The 27,723-nt window shown below is 59.5% G+C and overlaps 5 protein-coding genes across 12 annotated transcripts; 3 read left to right on the forward strand and 2 right to left on the reverse strand.

The window, feature by feature from the left end:
* The first annotated feature begins 3 nt into the window (after window positions 1-3).
* Window positions 4-7,512, forward strand: RARG (retinoic acid receptor gamma). The gene is made up of 8 exons (XM_033083151.1): window positions 4-124; window positions 2,575-2,720; window positions 3,336-3,477; window positions 3,832-3,986; window positions 4,665-4,841; window positions 5,283-5,487; window positions 5,692-5,850; window positions 6,466-7,512. The coding sequence occupies exons 1-8, from the start codon at window positions 4-6 to the stop codon at window positions 6,633-6,635; spliced, it is 1,275 nt and encodes a 424-aa protein (XP_032939042.1). The 3' UTR covers window positions 6,636-7,512.
* Window positions 7,513-8,976: 1,464 nt separating this feature from the next.
* On the reverse strand, window positions 8,977-14,231 carry ZNF740 (zinc finger protein 740). 4 transcript variants are annotated; one of them, XM_033083156.1, is made up of 8 exons: window positions 14,177-14,231; window positions 13,212-13,520; window positions 11,175-11,306; window positions 10,134-10,220; window positions 9,972-10,031; window positions 9,714-9,828; window positions 9,479-9,597; window positions 8,977-9,401 (listed from the first exon to the last, which is right to left on the reverse strand). In XM_033083156.1, the coding sequence occupies exons 2-8, from the start codon at window positions 13,218-13,220 to the stop codon at window positions 9,309-9,311; spliced, it is 615 nt and encodes a 204-aa protein (XP_032939047.1). In that variant the 5' UTR covers window positions 13,221-13,520; window positions 14,177-14,231; the 3' UTR covers window positions 8,977-9,308. The 4 variants fall into 4 exon arrangements, with proteins under 4 accessions (XP_032939047.1, XP_032939044.1, XP_032939046.1 ...); XM_033083153.1 differs by having other exon boundaries at window positions 13,326-13,520; window positions 14,177-14,225; XM_033083155.1 differs by lacking the exon at window positions 14,177-14,231 and adding an exon at window positions 13,906-13,994 and having other exon boundaries at window positions 13,326-13,520.
* A 41-nt stretch (window positions 14,232-14,272) lies between these two features.
* CSAD (cysteine sulfinic acid decarboxylase) lies at window positions 14,273-21,472 on the forward strand. 5 transcript variants are annotated; one of them, XM_033083145.1, is made up of 16 exons: window positions 14,273-14,361; window positions 15,070-15,275; window positions 15,593-15,758; window positions 16,415-16,541; window positions 17,167-17,257; window positions 17,619-17,725; window positions 17,828-17,943; window positions 18,377-18,456; window positions 18,533-18,587; window positions 19,527-19,643; window positions 19,719-19,783; window positions 19,896-19,977; window positions 20,064-20,263; window positions 20,331-20,382; window positions 20,956-21,045; window positions 21,145-21,472. In XM_033083145.1, the coding sequence occupies exons 3-16, from the start codon at window positions 15,615-15,617 to the stop codon at window positions 21,316-21,318; spliced, it is 1,500 nt and encodes a 499-aa protein (XP_032939036.1). In that variant the 5' UTR covers window positions 14,273-14,361; window positions 15,070-15,275; window positions 15,593-15,614; the 3' UTR covers window positions 21,319-21,472. The 5 variants fall into 5 exon arrangements, with proteins under 5 accessions (XP_032939036.1, XP_032939034.1, XP_032939035.1 ...); XM_033083143.1 differs by having other exon boundaries at window positions 14,321-14,361; window positions 15,037-15,275; XM_033083144.2 differs by lacking the exon at window positions 14,273-14,361 and adding an exon at window positions 14,380-14,717 and having other exon boundaries at window positions 15,037-15,275.
* Window positions 21,447-23,188, reverse strand: LOC117008999. The gene is made up of 2 exons (XM_033083152.1): window positions 23,101-23,188; window positions 21,447-22,586 (listed from the first exon to the last, which is right to left on the reverse strand). Exon 2 carries the CDS (start codon window positions 22,548-22,550, stop codon window positions 21,912-21,914), a length of 639 nt encoding a protein of 212 aa, XP_032939043.1. The 5' UTR covers window positions 22,551-22,586; window positions 23,101-23,188; the 3' UTR covers window positions 21,447-21,911.
* Window positions 22,971-27,493, forward strand: LOC117008985 (zinc finger protein 696-like). The gene is made up of 3 exons (XM_033083130.1): window positions 22,971-23,217; window positions 24,565-24,678; window positions 26,382-27,493. Exons 1-3 carry the CDS (start codon window positions 22,971-22,973, stop codon window positions 26,900-26,902), a joined length of 882 nt encoding a protein of 293 aa, XP_032939021.1. The 3' UTR covers window positions 26,903-27,493.
* The last annotated feature ends 230 nt before the right edge of the window (window positions 27,494-27,723 follow it).

Genomic DNA, 27,723 nt, shown 5'->3' on the forward strand with positions numbered 1-27,723 from the left:
GCCATGTTCGGCTGCATGGAGGCGGCGGCGGCGCCGCGGCGGCTGCACGACGTGACGAACCGCGGGGGCTGCGCGCTGCGCAGGGTCCCGGTGCCCGCCGGCTGCGGGGGCCCCGCCCGCAGAGGTACCATGGCGGGGTCGGGGGGCGAGGGGGGCCGGGAGTACCAGGGGGATCGGGAATGTTCGCGAGTGGGTGTGGGGCTGAGGGGGGGCGGGAAGGCGCGTCCAGGTGTGAATGAGTGCGCAAATGAGTGTGAGAGCGAGCGCGAGTGCGCCGTGGGTGCGTGGGGGGTGTTCGTGTCATGAGTGGGTGTGGGGGGAGCCGGGGAGCCCCTGTGGGTGTGCAAGTGAGTGTGCAAATGAGTGTGCAAATGAGCGTGAGCTGCGTGTGGCACCGCGGGGCTGACTGCGCGGGAGGGCCCGTGGGCGGCTGAGAGGGTCCGTGGGGGGTTCGGGTCCGTGGGGGGTTCGGGTCCGTGGGGGGTTCGGGTTCGTGGGGAGGGGTCTCCGAGAGTGCACCCGAGTGTGCAAACGAGTGTGAGCGAGCGCCACTGTGCGGGAGCGGGCGGCGCCGTGCGGGCGTGGGGGCGGCTCCGTGCCGCGAGTGGGTGCGTGGGTGTGCCGGGGGCTGGGGTGGGGAGCGTGTCCGAGTGTGTAAACACGCCTGAACGGGGGGTCTGCGTGACCCGGGGGGGGCCGGGGTGGCCTCGCGGGGGTGACGCGGGGGGTGGGGGAGTGACGCGCGTGGGTGCTGGAGCGACCTGGGCGTGTGCGGGAATGACGCGAGGGCACGGCCGGGGAGTGTGTGCGCGTGGGGGGCAGGTGGGTAACGGGGGGACATCCCCGTGTTCTCCCATGGGGACCGGAGTTGTGGGGGCTCGGTGTTGGGGGGGAGCAGGGTCCCAGACCCGTTTTGCGGGGGACACCGGGATGTGAGGACCGCAATGGGGGAGCCCCTTTGGGGGTTCGAGGGACCGGGATCCGTTTTTTGAGGGAGGTCGCGGTGTCCCGAAGCCCTTTGGGGGCAGGAATAGGGACCCGTTTTTGGGGGGTCAGGGACACAGGAGCACAGAGGCACGTACCACACATGACCCCTTTTGGGGGTGTCGGGGGCCCTGGACCCTGTTTTGGGGGGCTCGGGGGCCCCGAACCTTGTTTTTTTGGGGAGTCACTTTGGGGGTAGAAAGAGGCACCCGGTTTTTGGGGGCAGGCCCACGGGGGCGGGGGGGTCCTGGGGGTCCCACAGGAGCCCTCCGCGTGTAAATCTGGGCACAAACAGGTTGGGAGGGGAGAGAATCCCCTCAAATCCCCCTAAATCTCCCCTTCCCCCTATACCCGTGGTGCGCTGCCCCCTCCCTTGTCCTCCCCCCCTCCCAGTTCCTCGGCCCAACTGGTTCCAGTCGGGGCCGCGCCCGCCCCCCCCGTCCCCCCCGCGCTGCCAATGTGGCACTTTAACCCCTGCAGGGCCGCCCCAGCCGCCCGAACCTCCCAACGCGGGGGCGGCGTGGTGGGGGCACCCAGATCCAGCAAGGGCGAGGAGGGCGTTACCCCCCGAGTTTTGGGAGGGGAACCCCCGTCCCAAATTCCACCCTGGGTGGAGGAACTTTCCCCCGTCCCCCTGAATTTAAGGCGTGAGGGGGCACCGCCTGGGAGCGAGGAGTACCCCAAAAAATTATGGGGACCCACAGCGTCGTGCCCCCCCCACGACGGTTTTGGGGTGCTGTGTTTTGGGGGGTGGGTGCTTTAATTTGGGTTCTTCCCTCTTCAAAAATCAAACCTTATGAGAAAACACGCACGGTGGGGTCCCCCAAAAATGCCCGCACCTCCTAAATGAGCCCCCAACACCTCCCCAACCCTCCGCGGGGAATCCTCGGTGTTGATGGGGTGTCCAACCTGGGGTATGGACGGATGGGTCCCCGTGCGGGGGGGCGGAGTGGGGTCCCCAATTTCGGCCCCGTTTTTAGGATGGGGGCCCTCGCCCGCCCCCCCGGGTTATTTTTGGGTGCAGGGTCTCCCCCGCTCTCCGTCTCCCCCGCGGTTACAAACGCGACGCTCGAGGCCGGAATTTCCTCAATTTCAGCAATTTTGGTTTTTTTTTTAGCAAAACACACAAAACCCACCCAAAAAAAAATGTGAAACCAGCTGCTCCTCCTCCTCCAGTGCCGCCTGGGCTGAGCGCTGGGGGGCTCCTCCCTCCCCCCCGTGCCACCCCCTCCGGCACTGTTCGGGAGGGGATCTGAGGGACCTCGGGACCCTTCTCCAGAATTTTGGGCATTGGGGAAGCTGGGGACATTCCCACTCCAGGTTTTGGGGTTTGGGGAGGAGGTCAGGGGGAGAGGGGGCACACTGATATGTCCCCACCTCTGGTGGCATCTCCGGATTCCAGCCCCCCCCCCCAGCCCCCGATTTTGGGGGTTTGCAGCTCAGGTTTTAGGGCCGGGGAGGTGACAGCAAGACCCCCAAAATCACACCCTCCCTATGCTTTAGTTTTCCCCTCCTCCCGATGCGGGTGGGGGCCCTTTGGAGAGGGCTTGAGAGGAGCTGTTTAACTTCCCCCATCTTTTGCTCCCCCAGCCCTGGAGCCCTCCCCTGGGCGGGTTTTGGGGGACACGGGCGCGCCCTCGCCACCGCCCCCGCCCCGCGTGCACAAGCCTTGCTTCGTGTGCAGCGACCGCAGCTCTGGGTACCACTACGGAGTGAGCTCCTGCGAGGGCTGCAAGGTGCCTGGGGACAGTGGGGACCCCCCTTGGGCCAGGGGGACAGTGGGGACCCCCCCGGGGCCAGGGGGACAGTGGGGACCCCCCCCGGAGCCAGGGGGACAGTGGGGACCCCCCCCGAGACAGTGGAAACCCTGGGGGAGGGTGGGGACCCTGTGATGGGAGTGGGGAAAGCAGGGACCTGGAACTTGGAGGAGGCCCTGGGGGTTCCTGTGGGCACTGGGGACCTGCCCCAAGAAAAGGGGGAACCCCCCCCAAGCCAGTGGGGACCCATTTGAGGAATGGGGACCCCCTGGGGGAGAGGGAATCCACCAAGCACTGGGGAGCTGTAATGGGGGCACCTGGGGACATCGGGACATCAGTGGGGTGAGTGGGACCACCCCTGGGGATGGGGATCCCTTCCCAGGCACTGGGGACCCCTCAGGGACAATGGGAACCCCCCCCGGGAAAAGGGAGCCTTCCAAGCCTGTGCCCCACCACCCTGGGATACTGAGGAGCACTGGGGAGCTCCACCCCGAGCACTGGGGAGCCTTACTGGGATCCCTGGGGATGTGATACTGGTGCCCCCAGTTTGGGGGTGCTCTGGCCCCCCTCCGACCTCCCATTTCCACACTACAGGGGTTTTTCCGGCGCAGCATCCAGAAGAACATGGTGTACACATGTCACCGGGAGAGGAACTGCCAGATTGACAAGGTCACCCGGAACCGGTGCCAGTTCTGCCGCCTCCAGAAGTGCTTCCAGGTCGGAATGTCCAAGGAAGGTGCGAGGGGGTCTGGGCTGGGGTCCCCCCGAATTTGGGGACCCCCCCAAAACATCACTGAAGGGCCTGGTGGTGTCCCAGTGGGCCTGGAATGTTCCTGTTCCTGTGAGGGATTTGGGAAGCGTTTGGGGCTCTAGAGGGTACTGCTGGGTGTGAGGGTTCCCTCCTTGGTCCTGCAGGGGGGTCCTCTAAAATTGAGACCCCCCCAAAGCTTCACTGACGGGTCCTGGGGATGCTCATGGTGAGGATGTTCCTGTCCCATGGGGGGATTTTTTTGGGGGTGGGGAAGCCCCACCTGGGAGGGATCTGAGGGGGCACAGCAATGCCCCTAACCCCCAAATCCCATCTCCCCAGCCGTGCAGAACGACCGGAGCAAGAGGAAGAAGGAGGTGAAGGAGGACTTGGCGGGGGATGAGCTGAGCCCTGAGCTGGCCGAGCTGGTGCGGAGGGTGAGCAGAGCCCACCAGGAGACCTTCCCCTCGCTGGGCCAGCTGGGCAAGTACACCACGGTGAGTAGGGCTGGGGGTCTGGGGGCATCGAGGGGGGACCCCAACCCTCCCCACAACCCTCAGAGCTGGGGCAGGGTCACTGCTCCCTCGTGAGCCCCCCAGACATGAGCACTGGGGGCAGCTGGGGCTGGGGTGTGTGTTCAGGGGGAGTGGGGCACCAGCTTTCTGTTCTCCAGGGGGTTTTTGGGGTCCCTCTGGGGGGACCCTAACCCTCAGACCTACAGTTGGGTCCCTGTTCCCTCCTGACCCTTCCAAAACACGAGTGCTGAGCACTGGGGGGGCTGTGGGACACGGGGGAGGGGTGCACTGGGACTGAGCACTGGGGGTTGTGGGGGATATTTGGGGAGTTGCTTATGGGAGCAACCCCAAACCTGGAGTCCAAAGCAGGGTCTCTGACCCCTGAAAACTCAAGTACTGAGTAAGGGGTGGGGGACCTGGGGCTGGGGTTGAGTTCAGGGGCTGGGGGTCACTGAGGAGGGGGTCCCAGCAGGTTCCAGGGGATCCCAGCAGGTCCTGACCCCCCATAACTGAGCCTATGCCCCCAAAACTCGAGTGCTGACCACTGGGTGCAGCTGGACCTGTTCAGGGTGCTGAAGTTGGAGTCCCAGAGGTTCCAGGGGGTCCCAGGGGCTCCTGAACGACCCCCCTAACAGAGCTGGGACCCCCCTGTGCCCCCAGAACTCGAGTGCTGACCACCGGGTGCAGCTGGACCTGGGGCTGTGGGACAAGTTCAGTGAATTGGCCACCAAGTGCATCATCAAGATCGTGGAGTTTGCAAAGAGGCTCCCAGGCTTCACAGGGCTCAGCATGGCTGACCAGATCACCCTCCTCAAGGCTGCCTGCCTCGACATCCTGGTGAGGGCTGGGCATCCCCGGGGGCTGGGGGCTCCTCAGGATGTCTGGGGACTCCTTGGGGGGGTTGGGAGCTCCTTGAAGGGGTGGCCCACGGTGGTCCTGACCTTCCCTGGGATGGGTTTGGGGATCCCTTGGTGGGAAAACTTCGGGGTACCATCGGTGCTCTTACTGATTTTCAGTAATTTTGGGGTGTCCCTCACCCCAACTCCCCCCAGTGCTGTGTCTGTCCTGTGGCAGAGCAGGAACAGGACATGAGAATGCTCCAGGATGGGCAGATCCTGGGTGGATTTTGGGGTCCCTGTCCTGTAGATGCTGTGGATCTGCACCTACCACATTCCAGAGCAGGACACAGTGATGGGATGGGCTGAGCCTGGGTGGATTTTTGGTGTCCCTCTGTGGATTCTGTTGTCCCTTGGTGATTCTGGGGTCCCTGTCCTGCAGATGCTGCGGATCTGCACCCGCTACACACCCGAGCAGGACACGATGACGTTCTCGGATGGGCTGACGCTGACCCGGACCCAGATGCACAACGCAGGATTTGGGCCCCTCACTGACCTGGTGTTCGCCTTCGCGGGGCAGCTCCTGCCACTGCAGCTCGATGACACCGAGACCGGCCTGCTCAGTGCCATCTGCCTCATCTGTGGGGGTGGGGACATGGGGGACATCAGGGGGATGTGGGGGACAAGGGATTGAGCTGGGACCGTTCGAGTGCGGAGGTGGGGACGCGAGGGGATGTTGGGGGGACGTGGGGATCTCCAGGGCAGAAGATGGGCATGTGGGGACATGGGGACACAGGGACAGGGGACATGGGGACAGTGTCTATCCAGGTGGTGTCTCTCTCTCTGCCCAGACCGGATGGAGCTGGAGCAGCCCCGGCACGTGGAGCGGCTGCAGGAGCCGCTGCTCGAGGCTCTCCGGGTCTATGCCCGGCGCCGGCGCCCGCGGCAGCCGCAGCGTTTCCCCCAAATGCTGCTGAAAATCACAGACCTGCGTGGCATCAGCACCAAGGGTGAGCAACCCTGCCAGGACCCCCAAACCCCCTTAGGATTCACTCCAAAACCCCCTAGCCACAGTGATCTTCCTGAACCAAAGGGGGTGACCCCCAAGCCCTCCCAGGACTCCTCCAGGACCCCAAAACCCATCAGGACACCCCCAAACCTGCCCCTAGCACCAGGGGAGTTGGAGCTCTGGGGGAGGGGCAGTTGAAGGTCCTGGGGGTGTTTCAAGGTTTTGAGGTGGGAGTTGAAGCTCATTTTGGTGGTGGTCAAGGTATCGGGGGAGGTTCAAAGTTTTGAAGGTGTTGAAGCTTTTGTGGGGTTTTGAAAGTTGGGGACTGTTGAAATTTGGGAGGGTATTGAAGCTCATTTTTGGGTGGGATTCAAGGCCTCTGGAGGAGATTCAATCTCTTGGAGGGGTGTCAAGGTTTTGGAGCAATTGAAGCTCATTTTGGGGGTGTTTAAGGTCTTGGAGGAGTCCAAGGTTTTGGGGGTTTAGGGTTTTGGGAGGTGTTGAAATTTGAGGGGGCGTTGAAGCTCATTTTTTGAAGGGGGTTCCAGCTCTCATGAGGGGCCAAGGCCTTGAGGGGGCCCAAGTTCAGGGAGTGTTGACATTTTGGTTCCCCCAGGGGCAGAACGAGCCATCACCCTGCGCACGGAGATCCCGGGGCCGATGCCCCCCTTGATCCGGGAGATGCTGGAGAACCCCGAAATCTTCACCGAGGTGGGGGGTGATGGCCCACCCCCAGACCCCCCTGCTGCCCAGGACAGTCCCCCTGGACCCCCCAAATCCCCATAGCCCCCCCAGAGCGGGGGGGATTTCCAAAGCCCCTCCCAAATGGGGTGGGACATTCAGAGCTGCCTTCCAGGGCCCCCCTCTTTTACTCCGGGGAGGGGGAGCTCCCCAAAGTGCCCCCCTGCCCCAAATTTGGGGAAGGGGGCAGAGATTGACAGAGCAAAGCTATTGCCTTAAGCTGGAGGGGTCTGGGTGTGCCCCCCAAACCTCAGCTTCATGCCAAAGCCCTCTCAGACCCCGCTGCCACCCCTCCTTGTACTGGGGGGACATGAGGGGGAGGAGTTGGGGGGCCCAGCCCCTCCCCCCCAAATTGATGCCTGACACTCCTGGGGTGCCCCTCCCACGGTTTATTTATTGGACACTGGGTGGATTGGGGGGTGGACACACCCCCATTCACCCCCCAGGACATCCTGTTCCTCCAATCTGGGGGGACCCCGTTTATACTGGGGGGGGCTGCTTGTGGGTGTTGTTGTTTGATGCTGTAGGGGTGGGGAGGGACACCCCTAAACTGCCCTCCCCCAGTGCACCCCCCCCAAACACTACCGAGACCAAAGATGGGGGACACAAGGTGACCCCCACAACCCCCCCCATTCTGGGGTGGGGGCTGAAGCCATAGGGTGACCCCAAAATCCTGGGGGTCCCCCCAGACCCAACTGCCCTGACAAATCTCTGTTACTCCCAGCCTGGCTGGATGATGGGGTCTGGCCTTACTGGCCCCCCCTCCACTCACCCCTCGAACTTGGGGGTGCAGAGCCCTCAGGGGGAGCCTGTTACACTACACAGAGGGATGCCCCCTCTGCACTTTCACCCCTATTTATTCCTCTGCGTTTACATCGGGCCCCCCCCCCAGAACGGGAGTCCCCCCCGCTGCTGCCCCCCTCCCCCGCTATCTCCCCCCTTTTTGGGGGGCCCCCCCTGCCATGTTTACAGCCCACCCGCCCCCTCCCGTGCTGGGGGGAGGACAGGGGACTTTTCTATTTTTGCAAAATAAAGTTATGGAAATTTTGGGAGGTCGTGAATTTGAGATGGGGGGGAGGGAAACCTTGGGACCCTCCCCGAGGTGAGGGGGCACCTGGGGTCATAAGGAGCCCTCCAGGGATAAGGGGGGTACTTGGGGACCCCTCCCCAATTAGGGAGACTCCAGAATAAGGGGGGCACCTGGGTAGGGATCCCCAGCAATAAAGCAGGGGCACCTCTGGGCCTCTCTGCAATTTAAAAGCCCCCATACTCCCAGTGTGGCATAAATGGCTTCTGGGGTCCCCCTGACTCCCCCAAAGGACCCAAATTTGGGGTTAAAAAAAGCAAAAACCCAAATTTTTATTTAAATAAGCCCTAAAGGAAGGGGGGAGGACACACAGTGGTGGGGTGGGTGGGGGGGCACTGGGGGGACACAGCGGGAAGAGGGGACACAAAATTTGGGGATCTTTAGAAAAAACTACAGTTTAAAAGTGACCCCCCCACCCCCCCAGGGCTGCACCCCACTGCCCTCCCCTCCCCATAGCAAAATAACTGTATTAAACCCTAAATCCCAACAAAATACCCCAAAAATGAAGCCTGGGGGGGTGTGAGGGGGCTGGGAACCCTCGCAGGTCGGGGGCCCTGGAATGCCCCAACCCCCCCCCCACCCCCCCCCCGAATCGCCCAAACCTCCTCCCCCCAGCACCCCAACCTCTGCTGGAGCCCCCAAACTTCCCCTCTGGGGCCCCACAAATTTGGGGGAATGGGCTCAGCAGAGCCAAAGTCCTTGAAGTGTCACTGGGGGAGGTCCCCAAAATTTGGGCCCCCCACCCAAACTAAGAAAGGGGGCTCAGGGCACAAAAACGGGCACATGTCTCTTGCTCCTTGGAGCAGTCTGTGATGGGGTGACCCCCAAAACGGGAGGGAGGGGGGTTAGCAGAGACCCCCTTGTCGTTTTTGGGGGCTTGTGGCTGCTCCTGTCGTCCCCCCCACCTTGCCCCTGAAGCAGGCGTTTTCCTTTCCCTTGAAACAGGGCTTTCCAGGAAACTGGGGGTGCCCTCACCCCCCTGCTCCCCCTACCCAGGGCACAGACCTCCCAGCGTGGGGGGACATAGGCAGCACCCCAAAACCACGCAGACGTAGGAGAAACCCCCCGAAATCTGCAGGAGTTCCAGAGGAAATGGGAAGTGCTGCTGAGTGTCCCACAGGATGCACCGATCAAGGGGGGGGTCCCCAAATTCCTTTTTTTTTTTTCTCCTATTTTCCAAAAAACAACCTGGGGGTGCACCCACCCCCCCAAGCTGAAGCACCCCCAACATCTTCAGTTTCCCTCCTTTTCCCAAAGAAGAGAGGGATTGATGCTGCTATTCCCAGCGGGACCCTCCTACCTGTGCACAGGTATCCCGGATCCGCCGGGATTTCGGGCAGTTTGGGGGTTCCCAGTCTTTCCTAAGAGGGGGAGGGGTGGATTCAGGGGTATAACGATGGGGGGGATGGGGGGAACTTGAAGATTCCATGAAGATTTTGGGATCATAATCCAAGTTTTTAGGCCGGAGGGCGGGAACGATCCAAGTTTTTTCACGCTGGCAGCGCTCGGGTTCTTCCCCATCCTTAGAGGGGGTGAGAAATCCAGGTGAGGCAGAGCATGGTGATGTGGGGGGTGCAGGAGGAAACACCCCCCCTCCCGCACCCCCTGAACTTCCCGGTATTCCCAGATTTTCACAGCAGGAGCTGGGAGTCGGGAGGGGTCTTGGTCTGGCAGCCTTGGCACATGCGCTTGTGTCGGAGCAGCCGGTCCGTGCGGGAGAAGCTCTGCGGGGACAGGGGTGGTCAGTGCTGGGAGTGCCAGGGTGCCCCAGGCATTCCCACGAGAATTCCCTCGGGAATACCTGCATGCAGCGCTCGCACTGGTAGGGCTTCTCCCCGCTGTGCACCCGCTTGTGCCGTTCCAGGTGGTACTTCTGGATGAAGCGCATGTCGCACATGTCGCACTCGAACGGCTTCTCCCCTGCAATTCCGGGCGGGAATTAGCGCCGGGAGAGGGGCGGGAATGAGCGCAGGGGTGGGGGAGCTGCTCATTAACGAGGGCTCATTAAGGAGGGCTCATTAAGGAGGGCTCACTACCGGTGTGGATGAGGATGTGCCGTTTGAGGTGGTAACTGCTCCGGAAGGCGCCGAAACAGTGGTCGCAGATGAAGTTCTTGAGCTGGAAGGAGCCGTTTTGCTCAATCACCACCATCTGCAATGGGGGGAATTTAGGGGTTCAGAGCCGGGGAGACCCCCAGCAGCCCCCCCAAATCCCCCCCCCCGGCCGTCCTGCGCCTGCCGGAGTTTGGGAGATTGTCTTCCTCCTCCTCCTCCTCGTGCGGCGCGGCGGCAAACCTGGGATCCTCGGCGGGAGGAGCTCGGGGGTCCCTCGGCGCTGGGAACCCGCTTGCGGCGCTGCCGGGGGGGCGAGGGGGTGTCAGCGGCCCCCAAGACGGCCCCCGACCCCCCCAGACCCCAAAATCGAGGGGGGACCTCCCGCTGGGGGAGGGGACCTGCCTTTTTCATGGATTTCTTGGGGTTGGAGGCCTCAGGAGCATCGTCGTCCTTGCGGGCACGGGGCTTGTCGGGGTCCTGGCGGAGGGACTGGGGGGCAGGAATTGGCAGGGAGGGGTTTGGAAAGGGGGGATTGAGGGGCAGGAATTGGGGAGGAGGGATTGGGGGGCAGGAATTGGGGAGGAGTTTGGAAAGGGGGGATTGAGGGGCAGGAATTGGGGAGGAGGGATTGGGGGGCAGGAATTGGGGAGGAGTTTGGAAAGGGGGGATTGAGGGGCAGGAATTGGGGAGGGGGGATTAGGGGGCAGGAATTGTCAGGGAGGGGTTTGGGAGGCAAGAATTGGGAGACGGGGGAAGGGATTGGGGGATTGGGTGAGCAGGAATTGGGGTGGGGGCATTGGGGGGGGGTTCAGAATGAGCAGGAAATAGAGAGGATGGCGGATAACGGAATTGAAAAGGAAACAATGGAATTAGAACAGGAAAAGACCAAATAAAGGAGGAAAAATCCAAATGAAGGAGGAAAAGTCCAATAAAAGAAAGGAAAGGGCGAGTGAAGGAAGAAAAACGAAATAAGGGCCGGAAATGGGAAATGAAAGGATGAAAACTCAATTAAAGCAGGAAAAGGTCAAATGAGAAGTGGGAAAATCAAACTAAAGGAGGAAAAAGCCAAATTAGAAGTGGAAAAGATCAAATAAAATATAGAAATTGATGAATAAGGTGAGAAAAACTCAAATTCAAGAAGAAAAAAATTCAGATTCGAGGAGGAAGAGGCCAGTTTAAGGTGGAAAATGCCAAATTTGGAACAGAATAGCCCAAATTAAACCAGGAAAAAAAATAACTTAAAGGTAGAAAAAGCAAATTAAAGGTGGCAACCCCCAAATCAAATACACAAATACCCAAATTAAAGGTGGAAAACTCCAAATTAAAGCAGGAAACCCCCAAATGAAAGGTGAGAAAAGCCCGATTGAAGGGCCAACCCCCCCAGGGCAAGGCGGGATCCCCCAGGGGAAGGTGCAGAGCCCAGGCAGGGCTCCCAGTCCGTACCAGGAGGTCGGGGCTGGAGCCCCTGTCCCGGCTCCCCTCCTGTTTCCCGCCGGATTTGGGCATCATCTTCTTGCTGGCGACGGTGGGGACGAGGCAGACGCCCGAGAGCCCCTCGCAGGCCAGGAGACTCGCCTGGAACAGGGAGGGACCCCCGGGATCAGCCCCAGAGCCCCCAGCCAGGGGGGAGGGGGGCAGCAGCCCCTGCTTCTGGGCCCTATGGGAGTGTGGGATCATCTGGGGAACCGTGGGGTCACTGGGAGGGAAACTGGGGATAATCCTGGGGGATGTTTGGGATAATCCCGGGGAAACTGGGGGATCATTGGGAGGGAAATTGGGGATAATCTTGGGGAAACTGGGGGATCACTGGGAGGGAAATTGGGGATAATCTTGGGGAAACTGGGGGATCACTGGGAGGGAAATTGGGGATAATCCTGGGGGATGTTTGGGATAATCCTGGGGAAACTGTGGGATCATTGGGAGGGAAACTGGGGATAATCCTGGGGGATGTTTGGGATAATCCTGGGGGATGTTTGGAATAATCCTGGGGGATGTTCAAGATAATCCTGGGGAAACTGTGGGATCATTGGGAGGGAAACTGGGGATAATCCTGGGGGATGTTTGAGATAATCCTGGGAAAACTTTGGGATGTTTGGGAGGGAAATTGGGGATAATCCTGGGGAAACTTTGGGATGATCTTGAGGGATGTTTGGGATAATCCTGGGGGATGTTTGAGATAATCCTGGGAAAACTTTGGGATGATCTTGAGGGATGTTTGGGATAATCCTGGGGGATGTTTGGGATAATCCTGGGGGATGTTTGAGATAATCCTGAGGGATGTTTGGAATAATCCTGGGGAAACTTTGGGATGATGCCAGAATAATTCTGGGAAGACCCAGACATGGAACAGAGGGAGTTGAACCCTCTTCTTTCAGCACAATGAGGATTTAAGGTCAAATGGGAAAATTCAAGGGAACTGTGCAGCAACTTTGGATAATCCTGTGGAAAAGTGGGATAAACCCAGGGTAAAATGGGAAGAACCCAAAACAGGGAACAGAGGAGGATAAACCCCCTTTTTTGAGGCTGGTTGGGACCTAAGGGTTAATGGGAAATTAGGTGATAATCCCAGGAAAAAAAAAGGGGAATTATGGGGGAAATTTGGGCTAATTCCTGAATAATTCTGGGAAGAGGCACAGAGAAGGGGGGGTTGGGGGGCTGTACCCCTTATTTGAGACCTGACAGGACCTAATGCTTACCAGGAAAAATTGTGGGATCCTAGAGAAAACTGGGATAATCTCAAGGAAAATTCAGGATAAATATGAGAAAATTTTGGGAGAATACCAGGGAAAACTGGGATAATTGTGGGGTTGCTCCAAGGTGTGTTTGGGGTCTGAAACCCCTTCTTCCAGCCCAGAAAGAATCTAATGGATAACAGGAAATTTCAAGATAATTCTGGGGAAAATTTGGATTATCCCAGGGAAAACTGGGAGAATTCCAGTCTAAACTGAGAGAATTCAGAAATAAATCTGTAAAAAAACCAAAAGTGTGGAGGGGAAGGTGGGGGGTGGCAAAGACACCCCCAAACCACCTACTGAACTATCAACCTGCCTTTAGTGGGGCCCTAAATGCTACCAGGGAAATTTGGGAAATCCTGGGGAAAACTGGGATAATCCTGGGAAAAATTTGGGATAATCCTGTGGAAATTTTGGGATAATCCTGGGAAGCCTGGGAAGAACCCCAAGTGTGGAGGGACATCCTGAGCCTCCTTTTTTGAGGCCTGACAGGCCCTCAGGGCTAAGAGAAAAATTCAGGATATTTCTGGGGAAAATCAGGATAATCTTGGGGAAAACAGGGATAATCTGTGGATATCTCCCTGGAGCAGGGTGGGGGGATGGGGAGGCACCTCCCACCGTGGCACAGAGGGAAGGAAGCTCCAGCTCTCTCCCCCTCTTCTTTCCCTTTTCCCATTTTTTGGGGCCGTTCTTCCCCCAAATTCCTGGGCCTGGGGGTGTCAGGATGCAGGGGGTGGGGGCTCATTACCTGAGCCATGCTGTGGGAGCCTTTAGCCTTACTTCTCGCCCAGGTAAAGCTCGTTTGGGGTAAGAAAAGGTGGGATCAGTAAATTTTTATGGATTTTTGGGCGGGCTCCAGTACCCGCCACGGCGCCGCCATTCCTCCTCCTCCTTCTCCTCCTTCTTCTCCTCCTCCTCCTCTTCTTCCTTCTGCCAGGGGGGCCACTGGGGCAGGAAGGGGGGGGACACAGGGCCGGGCCCCCCCCCAAAGCTGGGACCCCCCGAGCTGGGCGGGCGCTGGATCTGCGGGGACAGAGCTGAATCCAGGGGGATCCACCTGGGGGGAAACAGCAGGAAAAGGGGTGGGGGGATCAAAGGGGGGCCCAAAGGGAAGGACCTCGGGGTGGGGGTAGGGGACAAACAGCGACACCGCGAGTAACGTGGGGGGGTGTCCCAGGACAGGATGGCACTGGGGGGAGATTCCTGGAACAGAAGGTGTCCATGGGGAAGGGGGAAAATGCGGATCTCGGGGCTGGGTGACTCTGGGTGGGATCCCAGGGCAGAGAGAGGTGGGGACGATTCTGGGGGACCCCGGGGGAGTCTGTAACTGCGGTGGTTGTGGGGGTGACACAGGGGGTTCACACCGGGGGTGACCGGGGAGGGGGAGGGCAGGCGGGGTGGGTCACACCGGGGAGATCCCAGGGAAAGCAGGGGGCAGTTACCGGGGGGTCCCAGCGGCGGTGTCCCGGGGAGGGGTCACAACCGGGGAAAGGCCTGGGGAGGGTCACGCCGGGAGGGGCCACACCGGGGATCGGGGCCGCCTCTCTCGTTAAGGACCTCCCCCCAATCCCTCCCCATCCCCCTCCCACCCCTAGCCCGTTCCCTTACTCCCATCCCCGGCGGGAACGACCCCCCGGTGCCGGGCGGGGTCAGAGTGGCCCCGAGAGTGCCAGAGGATCCCGCGGGGGGTGTCACGGGGGGGTCGGTCCGTACCTGCAGCGGCCCCTCCGCGCTCCGAGCGAGCCCGGCCCCGCCGCCCCCCCGCCGCCACCACCCGGAAGCGGAAACCCCCGCCCCCGCCGCCGCTTCCGGGGCTGTCGGGGCCGGGCGGAAGTGAAAGCTGTCCTGCGCATGCGCAAAGCGGCGGCGTGACGCCAAGCGCTGCGCCGCCATCGTGGGTGAGGGCAGTTGCCACGGCAACGGCACGGCCTGGACCCCCTCCGAGAGCCCCCGACCTTCCCTGACCCACCCCCAGGAGAGAGAGCCACCCCCTCGATCCCTCCTGACTCACCGAGACCAGGACCGACTTCGGCCCGACCCCACCCCCAACTCCCCCGGCCTCTCCCGGGAGCGGGACCGACACCGACACCCTCCCCCCCTACAATCCTCTCCCCCGCTGCCCCACCCTTGGGGACCCCCTCACTATGACCCCTCCCTGTGGGGTCTCCCCCGTGCTCCCTTTTGGGGCTGGTCCCCCCCTTTCCTCTGTCCCCCTTTATTGCCACCCACCCCCCCCCCCAAACCGCCAGGGCAGGTACTGGACCTCCCCATTTCGTCTGGGAATTGAGTGGGATACTGGAAATGAAGCACTGGGACTGGGGGGGACACTGGGAATGAAGGGCACTGTGAATGGGTGTGGGGACAATGGGGACAAGGGGCATACCAAACATGAGTGGGGATGCAAACTGGGAATGATGGGGGGACATTAGGGGGATACACTAGGCGTTGGGGGTTACACTAGGGACAGGGGGGACAATGGGAATAGGTGTGAGGACCTTGGGAATGGGTTGTGAGGGCACTGGGAATGGGAGGACGTATGGGGTCAGCACTCTTCTCTCTTTCCACGGATCCAGGCACACAGTCCTGACCCTTCCCCCTGTCCTCAGAACCCTTCCTGAATCCTGAACTTTGCTCCTTGCCCCTTGGTGACGTGACTAGAGGAAAATTCCATCCTGGGGAAGGGAGAGAGAGGAGCTGGGAGAGCCTGATCCAGAAGAGCCTGATCCCAAGAAAAGCTTCTCCTGGGAGCACCTAATTCTGGGATCACCTGGTCCCAGGGTCACCTCATCCCGGAAAATTCCAGCTGGCAGAGGTGAGAGGAGCTGGGAACACCCGGGTCCACAGAGCCTGATCCCCAGAGAAACCCTAATTTTGTGATCATCTTATCCCAGAATTACCTCATTCCAGATGAACATAATTTTGGAATCACCTTATCCCAGGAGAATTTCATCCTGAGAGAACCTTATTCCAGGAGATCCTTATCCCACAATCACCTGTTTCTGGGACCACCTTATGCCAGGAAAACCGGGATCACTTTGTCCAAGGATTATCTCCTTCCAGGAGAAGCTCATCCTGGGATCCCCCATCCCATCACTTTCTGCCTTCAGGGTCCCTCCTGTTCCATTTTAGGGTCTCCCTGTGTTGTCCTGCCATGGCTGAGCCCTCTGGGATTTGGGACAGCATCCCATTGGATGTTCCCGGCCTGGACATCGCTGCTGGGGAGGAATTCCTTCAGGAAGTGTTCCAGGTCCTGCTGGAGGAGGGCGTGCGGAAGGGCACGGACGTGACACAGAAGGTTGGGACACCAGAGCATCTGGGAGGGTGGGGGTCCCCAATCCCACCCATCCCATTCCCGTTTCCTATCCCAATCTCAGTCCCGATCCCATTCCTGTTGCCACAGGTGTGTGACTGGAAGGAGCCCCCTAGGAGGGGGTGGGGTCCCCAGTGTCTCCCTGTCCCAGTCCCATTTTCATTCCCAGTCCCATTTTCATTCCCAGTCATTCCCATGGAAGGGGGTGTGGGTCACAGTATTGCTCCTTTCCTGGTCCCATTCCCATTCTGAATCCCAGTTCCACTCCCATTCCCAATCCTGGTCCTAATACAAGTCCAATTTCCAATCCCATTCTCAGTCCCATTTCCAGTCCTGTTCCCATTCCCAGTCCCATTCCCTATTTTATACTCAAAACAGGATTGGTATTGGGACTGAGACTGGGTAAAATCCCAGTTGCAGTCCCATTCTCATTTCCAGTCTCATTCCCAGTCTGTTTCCATTTCCAGTCCCATTTATGATCCCACTTGCAGCCCCATTCTCATTCCCATTCCTCATTCTGTTTGCAGTTGCGGTGCCAGTCCCATTCCCATTCCCAATCTTGTTTCCACTCCCAGTCCCATTCTCAATGCCATTCCCAGCCCATTCCCAGTCCCTCCCAGTCATTCCCAGTGCATTCCCAGGTGTGTGACTGGAAGGAGCCGCAGGAGCTGCGGGAGCTGCTGGATCTGGAGCTGCGGAACGACGGGGAGGGGCAGGAGCGGCTCCTGCAGCGCTGCCGGGACGTGCTGCGCCTCAGCGTCCGCACGGGTGCGCTCCCGGTGCACACCAGTGCGCACCAGTGCACAGGAGTACAGCCCCAGGGCAGGCCCAGTGCCTCCCAGTTTAGCCCTGCACAAACTCCCAGTTTGGCACGGCGCCTCTCACTTTAGCCCAGCAGATCCTGGTTCAGCCCCAGCGGCCCCTGGTGCCTCCCGTTGTCAAGCCTTGTCGTCCCCTCCATGCGTCTCCCTTGACCGCCTCCATGTCCCCCCTTTCCCCTCCACATCCACTCCCTGACCTCCCCCATGTCCCCCCAACTCCTCATGTTCCCTCATATTCCTTCTGTTCCTTCCCTACCCACCCCCAATTCTCCCATGTCCCTCCCTGTCCCTCCTGTGTCACCTCTGATTCCCCTATATCCCCTCTGCCCCCCAGTTTTCCCATTTCCTCCCACCCCCCCTACTCTGCCCTCCATGTCCTCCCCTGCCAATCTCCCCAATCTCCTTATGTCCCCCCATGTCCCCTGTGAACCTCCCAGGTCCTTCCCTTACCTTCCCAAGTGCCATCCCCAACCCTTTCATGTGCCCTCCCCATTTCCCCCATCACCTTCCATATCTCTCTCTGTCCCTGCCATGTCCTCCCCTGACCCCTCCATGTCCCCGTGTCCCCCCAGGTCACCCCCGGTTCTTCAACCAGCTTTTCTCAGGGCTGGACCACCATGCCCTTGCCGGGCGTTTCCTCACCGAGACCCTCAACACAACCCCGTGAGCCTCTGATACCCCTGGGCTGGCGGGTGGGGGGACCCTCCCAAAAACCTGATGTGACCCGCCCTTCCCCAGATCCACCTGCAAGGAGCCCCTGGTGCTGATGGAGTGGGAGGTGCTGCGGGGGGATTTTGAGGTGCTGAGGTTTGAAGGGAGGGTTTTGGGGGTGTTGAGGAGCCCAAATGAGAGAAGACCCTCCAAAGCCCTGTCCTGACTCCCCTGATGTGCCCCCAGTGCTGGTGCTGATGCAGTGGGCATTGCTGGGGGAGAGTTGTGGGTGCTGAGGCTCTGGGGGAAGGTGTTTGGGGTTCTGAGGTTTCAGGGTGAGGGGAACCCTCCCACTCCTGCTGGGCCCTTCCAGATACACATACGAGGTGGCCCCGGTGCTGCTGCTGATGGAAGAGCAGGTCCTGGCCAAGCTCCGGGAGCTCGTGGGGTGGAGCAGCGGTGACGGGATCTTCGCTCCTGGTATCCCAGACTCCTCCTGAGGGTTATCCCTGTCCCCCCTCTCCCCTGGCAGCCTGTCCATGGTGCCCCAGGGGTGACACAGACGTCCCTGTCCCTGGGCAGGGGGCTCTATGTCCAACATGTTGGCCATGAACGTGGCGCGATTCCAGCGTTTCCCAGAGAGCCGGAGCAGAGGGAACTGGGACCTGCCTCGCCTGGGCCTGTTTGCATCCCAGGAGGTAGAAGTGGCGGACTCGGGATCACCCCAAAACCTTATCCTCAGGGTTATCCCAATTCTGATCCATGGGATCATTCCAAACCTTATTCTGGAGTCACCCCAAACCTGATCCTGAGGTCATCCCAAAACCTGATCCCTGGGATACCCACAAAACCTGATCCTGGTGTCACCCCAAAGCCTGATCCTGGTGTCACCCCAAAGCTGATCCTGGAGGTTGCCCTAAACCTGATCCATGGACTCACCCCAAAATCTGGCCCATGGGATCACCCCAAGTCTGGTTCCTGGGGTCACCCTGAAATCTGATCTGTGGGGTCACCCCAAGTCTGGTCCCTGAGATTACCCAAAATTGGGGGTCACCCCAAGTCTGGTCTCTGAGGTTACCCACAATCTGGTTCCTGGGGTCCCCCCAATCCTAGTCCTATTTTCCTGCCCAGAGCCATTATTCCATCCTAAAAGGAGCTGCTCTCCTGGGAATTGGCACAGACAACGTTCACCTGGTGCGGACAGACGAGAGGTAGGTGCTGGGAGGTCCTGGGGGGCCCCAGGTCAGGGAGTCCCTCCGTGTCTCCATCCCTGTCCCTTCTCCTCAGGGGGAAGATGATCCCAGAAGAGCTGGAGAAGGAGATCCAGAGGGTGAAAGCTGAGGTTGGGAGAGGCTGCACCCTGATTTCCCCAAAGCCACCCAAACTCCCCAATGTCTCTCCAGTATCCCCAATGGCTTTCCCAGTGTTCCCAAAGCTCCCTCAAAGTCTATGTCTCCCTCTAAGTCCCCAAAGCCTCTCCAATGTTCCCAAAGCCCTTAAACAAAAACCCCCCATGTCCCCCAATATCTCCCCAAATCTCCCCAATGTCCCCCCAAATAACCTGAATCTCCTTCAATACCCCCCACACTGTCCTTTCAGCCCTCCAATGCACTCAATGTCCCCTGTCCTCCCCAGGCCTCCTGTCCCCCTTCAAGTCCCCTGTCTGCCCCAAAGTCCTCTGAACCCCCTTTCCTGCACACCCAATGTCCCTCTGTATCCTCCAACCCATCCAATCTACTTCCTGAGCCTCCTCAAAGTGCCCCCAGATGCCTACCCAGGGCTCAGAGGCCCTTCTTTTTCTGTGCCACCATCCTGGCCAGCTTTGACCCTCTGTGCTCCCCTGTCCCCTGTCTTCCAAATCCCCCCCAAGCCTTCCTAGATCAACAAAGACCAGATTCCCAGATTCTCCAGATTACCTCCTAATCACCCCCAAAGCTTGCCCAAATGCTCCCTCGGGACTCAGAGCCCCTTCTTTGTTTGTGCCACCATCCCGGGCACCCTCAACCCTCTGTGTCCCCCTGTCCCCTCTCCCCAAATCCCCCTCAAGTCTCCTCAGGTCCCCCCCAAAACCCCTCACATCCTCTGCAAATCCCCCTCAACTCCTGTCAGATCCCAACCCCTCCCAAAGCTCCCTCAAATACCCACCCAGGACATGGATCCCCTTCTTTATCTGTGCCACCATCCTGGCCACCTTCAACCCCCTGTGCCCCCCGCTACCTTCTACCCCCTTCCATGCCCTGGCACCCCCAACATGCCCAGGCACCTCCCTATTCCCCCCCAGGGCTCGGAGCCCCTCTTTGTGTGTGCCACAAGTGGCACCACTGTCCTGGGCAGCTTCGACCCGCTGGACGCCATTGCCGACGTCTGTGCCCGCCACGGGCTGTGGCTGCACGTGGATGTGAGTTCAGGGGGGTCCCTGGTTTGGGGAGGGCCAAGGGTCTCCCTGTGGGCACTGATCCCCCTTTCCCTGCAGGCAGCATGGGGGGGCAGCGCCCTCCTCTCTCCCCAACTCCGTCACCTCCTTGCTGGCATCCACAGGTATGTCCCTCCCCCTGTCCCCGCAAAAGGCTCCCACCCCTCCCCCTCCGAATTGTTGGGGATCCCCTTTTCCCCACAGGGCCCCCTAAGCTCTGCTGTTGCCCCCCACCAGAGCTGACTCGGTGACCTGGAACCCCCACAAGCTGTTAATGGTGGGATTGCAGTGCTCAGCATTCCTGCTCCGTGACAGCTCCGTAGGTGCTCTCCATCCCAAATTCCTGCTCCTGGGACGCCTCCCTGGGCTCCCTCATTAATTTTGGGTGCCCCCTGTCCCTCCCAGGGGCTCCTGCAGCGCTGCCATGGCATGGGGGCCACATACCTGTTCCAGCGGGACAAGTTCTACGACGTGTCCCTGGACACAGGGGACAAGAGCCCCCAGTGCGGCCGCCGCGCCGACGGCCTCAAGCTCTGGATCCTCTGGAAAGCCGTGGGGACCCGGGGGCTGGCACGGCGTGTGGAGCGGGCGTTCGCCGCCACTCGGTGAGCCCTGGCATCGGAGGGACCCTCCACCCTCCCAAACTGGGCTTCAGCACTTTGTTCCCCCCAGGTATCTGTTGGAGCAGGTGAAGAGGAGGGAAGGATTCCAGTTGGTGATGGAGGTAGGGATGATGCTGGAATGTGAGTTGGGGGAGGGATGTGGACTCCTGAGAATCCAGGAGGTTGGAATGCCACAGGTTTAAATAATCCTGGAGGTTTAACTGCCAGGGGATTAATCCCAAAGGTTTGAATGCCCAAGGTTTAAATTCCAGAGGTTTGAAATCTCAGAGGTTTGCATAGTCTCAGAAGTCTAAGTCTTAGAGGTTTAAATCCCTAGGACAAATCCCAGAGGTTTAAATGCCAGAGTCTGAAATCCTGGGATTGGAAGTCCAGAGGTTTAAATCCTGGAGGTTATAAACCATTCTCCACAGGTTTGAATCCCTGAGGATTAACCCCAGAGGTTGAAACCCTGAAGATTTAAATCCTGGAATTTAAATCCCAGAGATTTAAATAATCCTGGAGTTTTAAATTATCCTGGAAATTTCAATTTTGGAGGCTTAAATCCTGGAGGATTAAATCCTACAGGTTCTAATCCCAGACAATTAAATACACGTGGCTGAATTCCTGGAGGTCTGAATCCCCATCAGATTCTGGGAATTGGGTGAATGGCCATGATCTCCTTCCTCTCCCCACAGCCAGAATTCCTCAACCTCTGCTTCTGGTTCATCCCACCCAGTCTGAGGGGCCAGCACAGCTCCCCAGAATTCTGGGACAAACTGGGAAAGGTGAGAATTCCAAATTCTGCCCCCCAACAGCCCTTCAAAGCCCAAAAAAATGACCTAAACATAAAAACAAAATCCTCCCAACATGATTTTTCCCCCTAGGTGGCCCCAGCCATCAAGGAAAAGATGATGCGGAGGGGCTCCATGATGGTGGGATACCAACCCCATGGATCCCGAGTCAACTTCTTCCGGCAGATCATCACCAATCCTGCTGTCACCCGCCGGGACCTGGACTTCTTCCTGGATGAGATCCAGGAATTGGGAAGGGATCTGTGAGCATTCCCCAAAACCCCCATGAAAGACTCCAAAACCTGCCCCCCATCCCTGAGGAATAGGAGCAGAGCCTTGATTTCCTCCCCACATCCAAAAATCAGAAATTACCCCAAATATCCACACTTACAGAATAAAAATAAAACAGCTTTTAATCGTCCTGATCTGATAATAGTTTGATATAACCCCACCCCATAAAATGGGGCTTGGGGTGTAGGGGGTCCCTCAACTCCCCTGGAAGCTCCAGAGGAGGTTGTGTATTCTGGGATCAGGATGTAGTGGCCTTGTGACTCTCCTGACATTCTCATGACTTCTTGAAGTTCCAGAGGTTCGAATTTGTATGGAAGGGGATCTTCCAAGGGTTAACACTGGAAAAGCTTTTGGGAGGGTACACAAAACCAGCTGCCTCCATCCCTGGGGAAGTGGAGCAGAGCCTAGACTTCATTCTGGAATCTTTAAATCAGGAATAAAGATGAAAGTTCTTGGCACTTGATATCAAAATTCCACACTCATGGAATAAAGCAGCATTTAATGGTCCCAATTCTATATTAATTTGCTATCACATCCCCTTCCCTCCCAAAATGGGGTTTGGGGGTCCCTCATTCTCCCTGGAGGCTCTGGAGGAAGTCAAGGATTCCAGGATCAAGCCGGGCGTGCTCAAGGCAGGATCGCAGCTGGGACACTGTGGCCTCCTGTCGCTCCCTCCGACGCCACTCTCGCAGCATCTCGAAATTCCACAGGACAGGATTGCCAGGATTTTCCTCCTGGATCTGCTCCAGCCGGCTCCGCTCCAGCCCTAGATGCAGAATTCCCACTTCCTGCCACTCTTTTCCCAATCTTTGGGCGATTTGCATCAAATCCTTCTCCGTCAAGCGCCGGGGATTCACCGGTGGAGGTGGAATCCCACCAGGACGACATCCTGAAGTGGGGACCCCGTTCACATTCGAGGTGTCCCCATTCGGTTCCCAGGGAGCTTCCTCCGGGATTTGCTCCTCCAGGGGCAGCTGGAAGCGCTGGATGAGGTCGAGCCGGCCGAGCTGCCGCAGGATCCCGGCGGTCACATGCAGGGAATTCCCCGGGAAGCGCTGCAGGAGGAGCCGGCACAACTCGGGGCGTGATGCCGGGAGCAGAAGCCCAGCAGGAATTTTCCCTTCTAGCAGGAACTTCACACTATGGAACTGCTCCTCCGAGAGCGCCAGGTGCACCTCCAGCAGCGTCGTTCGCTCGTCCTTTGCCATCGGGACAGAAAATCCCGCAGGGAAATGGGGTCACTCCTGGGACACAAAGGTTGAGAGAGAGGGGTCACCATGCAGCCCAAAAAGTGGGGGAAAAGGGGGCCACTCCTGGGCCCCAAAAATTCGCGGTGGGGGTAGAAAGGGGGTCGCCCTATGATCCACAAATTGGGGCAAATGGGTCACCGCCCAGCACGAGGGCTTTCCTGGTGCCCCCGGTCCCCCCACCCTGTTCTGGGGCTGAGCCTTCCCAGTGTCCCCCTAGCGCACCCCACCCTACCATGAGACTCCCGAGTGTCACCCCAGTGCCACCTCTACCCTGGGGCTGGGTCCCCCCAGTGCTCCCCCATCCTTCCCTGCGCCTGGGACCCACAGTGTGACCCCAGTGCCGCCACTTTGTCCTGGCTCCCACCCATGTCCCTCCCGATGTCCCCGCCGTGTGGCCAGTGCCCTTTGTTGCGGCCCCACGATCTCGCGGTGCCCTCGGTGCCTCTCCAGCCCAGACCCGCCCGGTTCTCCCCCCAAGCCGCCCGTTGTGCCCCCGCCCCGCTCTCACCGCGCTCCTCTCCCGTCACGGCGGTTCCGCGCTGGGAGCGGGGCGGGGTCCGGCCGGGGCGTGGCCTCCGCTCCCGCCACAGCGGCTGCCATGGCAACGGGGGCGGGGCTCGGTTCGGTGGGGCGGGGCCCGGCCCGAGCGGGGTCCGGGGGTCCTTTGGGAGCTCCAGCGGCGCTTTGGGGGTGCGGGGAGTGAGTCTGGGGAGCAGTGCCCTGCCCCGAGTGCCCCAAGTGCCCCCGGTAACCCCCAATAATCCTCCATACCCTCAGTCTTTCCGTCACTTCCAGTAATCCCAGTGCCCCCAATCTCTCAGTCCCTCTGGTAACCCCCAGCCTCTGAAACCCCCAGTATCCCCCAGTTCCCCAATCTTCCCATTAACCCCCAATCCCCTGGTACCCCCAGTCCTCCAAGTCCTCCCAATGGTCCCGTCCCCCCAGTGCCCTCCAGCCCCTCGCTTCCCCCCGTTCCCTCCTGTAACCCCCAGTAACCCCTCATTAGTCCCTGCAATTCCTCAGTCCCTCCAGTATCCCCCAGCACCCTCCAGTCCTCCAGCATCCTCCAGTACCCCACAGGCCCACCTGCATCCCCCAGTTCCCCAGCTTCCCCAGTCCCCCTAGTATTCCTGAATTCCCCCAGTATTCCCCAGCTCCCCCAGGCCCCATAGAATCCTCCAGTTCCCCATTCTCTCCATTATCTCTGACACCCCAGTATCCCCCAATCTCTCAGTTCCCCCAGAAATCCACTATCCCCCAGTGTCTGCAGTCACCCCAGTATCGTCCAACCCCCCAATCCCTCAGTCGCCCCCACATTCCCGTGTATCCCCCAAACCCCTCAGCGTCCCCGAACGGCAAGCTCCCCAAAGAGTCCCCGCCGTGTTCTCCCAAAGCAGACAGACCTGGCCACCCCTCCCTCGACTCCCCCAGGTCCATCCCACCACCGATGGTGGGAGGGTCCTTATTGTTCCGCACACTTGTTTTTTTGGGGGTGGGCTCCCCCGGGGGTCGGTTTGGGGGGATCGCCCTGGGCGGATTGGGGGGACACGGAGGCACTGGAGCCCTTCCCTCCGCCCACCCTCGTCCGATCCCTGAGCCCCCCGTGCTTCCCAACAGCAGTGAGTGACAACTGGGGACATCCCCTCCGAACTGAGACTGAGCAGCTCACCCTCGTCCCCCCTTATCCTTTTCTTTTTCGCTTCCCCTTCCCAGAGCTCCCTGTGATGGCTGCGGTGCGGGGGGGGGCAGAGGAATTTCGGGGATCCTCCTTGGGGGGAATGGGAGGGGCTGTGGGATGGGACGAGGATGGTGACGTCATGTCACTGTGTGTGTGTGTGTCCCCAGCATCAGGAGGGGCGCGGAAGGGGTTGGGGTCAGGCGGGATCCCTCCCCTGGGGGCAGCAGCGAATCCCCCTTGGGGTGTCCTCGGCTCACCCCAGTTCTCTCCCTGCCCCTCTCTCCCCCCGGGTAGGGTCCTCCCATCTGGGTGACGGCGACAATGGACGGGGCGGGGTGTCGGCCCCCCAAGGCCCCCCTGACCCCCCGGATCCTCGGAACGTCCCTCTGCTCGAGGTTCCCCCCACAGGTGAGACCACCCTAGCTCTCCCAAAAGAGGCCTCTGGTCACGGTAGGAAGTTCTGAGGAGGCTCCCTGGAATTGCAGAGGGGAGAGGGGAGCGTTTTTGGGGGTCCCCTGGGGCCCTGCAATATGGGGAAACCATGCCCCCGTGGTACAGGGAGACCTCAAACCTGAGGGAGAGTCCCGGGTCCCGGGGGGTCCCAGGGATGTGGAGGGGTTGTGGTCCCATGGTGTGATGGGACCCCAATCCAGAGTATGCAGGTGACCCCATCCCAGAGTAAAGGAATCCTAGGAATGCCAGGGTGGCCCATTCCCATGGCACAGGGGTACCTGAATTCCAGGTCCTCCCCCGCTGGGGGACAGAGAGATGTGAGAGTGTCCTGTTCCCATTGTGTGGGGTACCCCCCTTCCAAGATATTCCCTTTTCCCGTGCCCCAGGATATGGGGGTGTCACATTCCTGTGGCACCAATTCCAGGGTCTGAGGGTGTCCCAGGGATGTGGGGGTGTCCCAGTCCCATGCAATGGCATTTCTTGATCCTGAAGTATTGGGGTTCCCCAATCCCACAATATTGGAATTCTGGGAATGTGGGCTTGGTTGTCCTATTCCTATGGTGTGGGGTGCCCTGTTCCCAGGGCATGGTCCCAGTTCCAGGGCAAGATGGTGCCCTGATGCCACAGCTCAGGGATACCCCAGTCCTGGGTGCAGCGATATCTCACTCACATGGAGTGGGGTGTCCCAGTGTAGGGGTACAGGAATATCCCATTCACATGGAATGGGGTACCCCAATCCCAGGCTATGGGGGTGCCCTGATCCCAGGATATGGCAGCACCACAATCCCAGAGTTCAGGGTCAATATCACCTCATTTGGGGCTGCAGGGTTCTAATCTCATGGCATGGGAGTGCCCCAATACTGGGGTGCAGCAATGTCCCAATCCCATGGAATGGGGGTGCCCTGATTTTGGGGTGTAAGAATGTCCCAATCTCACATGATGGGGATGTCCCAGTGTTGGGGTGCAGGGTTGCCCCAAACCCATGGGATGAGAGTGTCCTGATTTTGGTGTGCAGGGGAGTTTCTGGGTACCCCAAATGCATCCCTGGTTTTCAGGGGGAATTTGGGGTCACCCCTGGGTGACACTCCATCTCTGTTCCAGTCCCCGGCCCCCATTGCACCCCAATCCCAGCCCCTTGTCTGAGTGGCAATGAGGGGGCTGCGAGGAGCTGAACTCTGGCTGTGGAATATGATAGGGATGGGGGTGGGAAAGGGGAGGGAGGGGGTGGCAACAGGGATGGGGAAGGGGGAAAAGGGATGGAGAAGATGCAAAAGGGTTTGGTAAGGGTGAGAAGGGATGGGGAAATGGCAGCACGGATGGGGCAGAGGGAGAAGGGATGAAGAAGGCTCAGAGGGGATGGAGAAGATGAAGTGGGGGAGAATGGGAAGAGGAAATGGAGCAGATAAGGATGGGACAAGGAAGGGGAAAAGAGGATAGAAAATGGGCAGAAGGATGAAGGAATCAGTGGGACCAGCATGGGACAGAGGGCCTGGCGTAGGTGCCGGTTGGAAAGGGCAGGTGTCAGTGGGATGGGGCAGGTAGGGATGGGAAGGAACAGAGGAACTGGGGCAGGTGCTGATGGGATGGGGCAGGTGCCAAGGGCCCCCATGCCGCTGTCCCTGCCCGAACCCACTGGTGCCCAGCCACCTCTCCCACAGCCTATCCCAGCCCGGCCCGGCCATGCCAGAAGCCCCCCAGGCCCCCTGTGAGGGGACCAAGCCCCCTGAAGGAGCTGCTGAGGGCACAGGGGGCCGGGCTGCACCCCACTATCTGTGGGGAGTGTGGGAAAGGCTTTAGCCCGAGCTCGGACCTGGTGCGGCACCGCACCACCCACACTGGGGAGCGACCATTCACCTGCAGCGCCTGCGGGAAGGGCTTCAGCCAGAATTCCAACCTGGGCACACACCAGCGCATCCACACCGGGGAGAAGCCGTTCGGCTGCCAGGACTGCGGGAAGCGCTTTGGGGAGAGCTCGGCGCTGGTGCAGCACCGGCGGATGCACAGTGGGGAGCGGCCATACAGATGTGGGGAATGCGGGAAGAGCTTCAGTGTCAGCTCCAACCTGCGGCGACACCACCGTACCCACGGCCGAGAGCGGCCCCACCTGTGCCCCGAGTGCGGGGACACTTTCTGGAACCCTGGCCAGCTCCGGAGGCACCGCAGGGAGCACATGGTGTGAGGGGGAAGAGGGGTGGGCACGGAGACAGGGACACCTGGATGGGGATCAGGACACCTGGGTGGGGGCAGAACACATGGATGGGGATAGGGACACCATGATGGGTGTCTTCCTTCTCTTCAATTTTTCCTTCCTTCTCATTTCTTATTTTGTCTGGCTTTTCATGCTATTTCTTATTTTGCTTCTCACTTTACTTTTCAGTCTGTTCCTCACTTTACTTTTCTTTAGGTCTCACACATAAATTGTGCCAGGACAACGAGCTTGCCCAGAGCTTCCACTGGCCCATGGAAACTTGTATTTGGACCACATTGATCAAGGGGCAGTCCTCTTTCCTTTACAGCCTGCAAAGCACTGTCAGATTGCCGTGCTCTCTGCAGCGTCCTTCTCAGCTGCAAGTCTCACCATACACATTACAGACTCACAAGGACCAAAGGTCTGGAGAGACATCTTGCACAGAAAAATGTGCCAGGAGGAAAACATGTTCTTCATGTTCCCTGCTCATCGCCCAGACTGTGGTGCTGTGTTTGAGGTCTTGGACATAGAAAAATTAATGCAGCAAGTGCTTCTCTCCGGGCACATTTGGCTGAGCGAGAGCTCCAAGGACAGTTTGAACTCTGAGAAACACAGAGTATGATTGGCCTCACAGCTGAGGAAAAGCCATAGAGAGCACACTGTGGATGTGTGCAGTACAGACACTGAAAAGCAGCAAAGCTGAATGCCATCCCTGGGCTTCAGCTCTGTCCAGATCACATAAGGTGAAGAATGAAGCCGAGAGCTTCTTTCATGTGTGGGTAGTGCACCACATTGCAAAAGTCCAGCAGCAG

The sequence above is a fragment of the Catharus ustulatus genome, chromosome 31, assembly GCF_009819885.2.
Source record: "Catharus ustulatus isolate bCatUst1 chromosome 31, bCatUst1.pri.v2, whole genome shotgun sequence".
Lineage (NCBI taxonomy): Eukaryota > Metazoa > Chordata > Aves > Passeriformes > Turdidae > Catharus > Catharus ustulatus.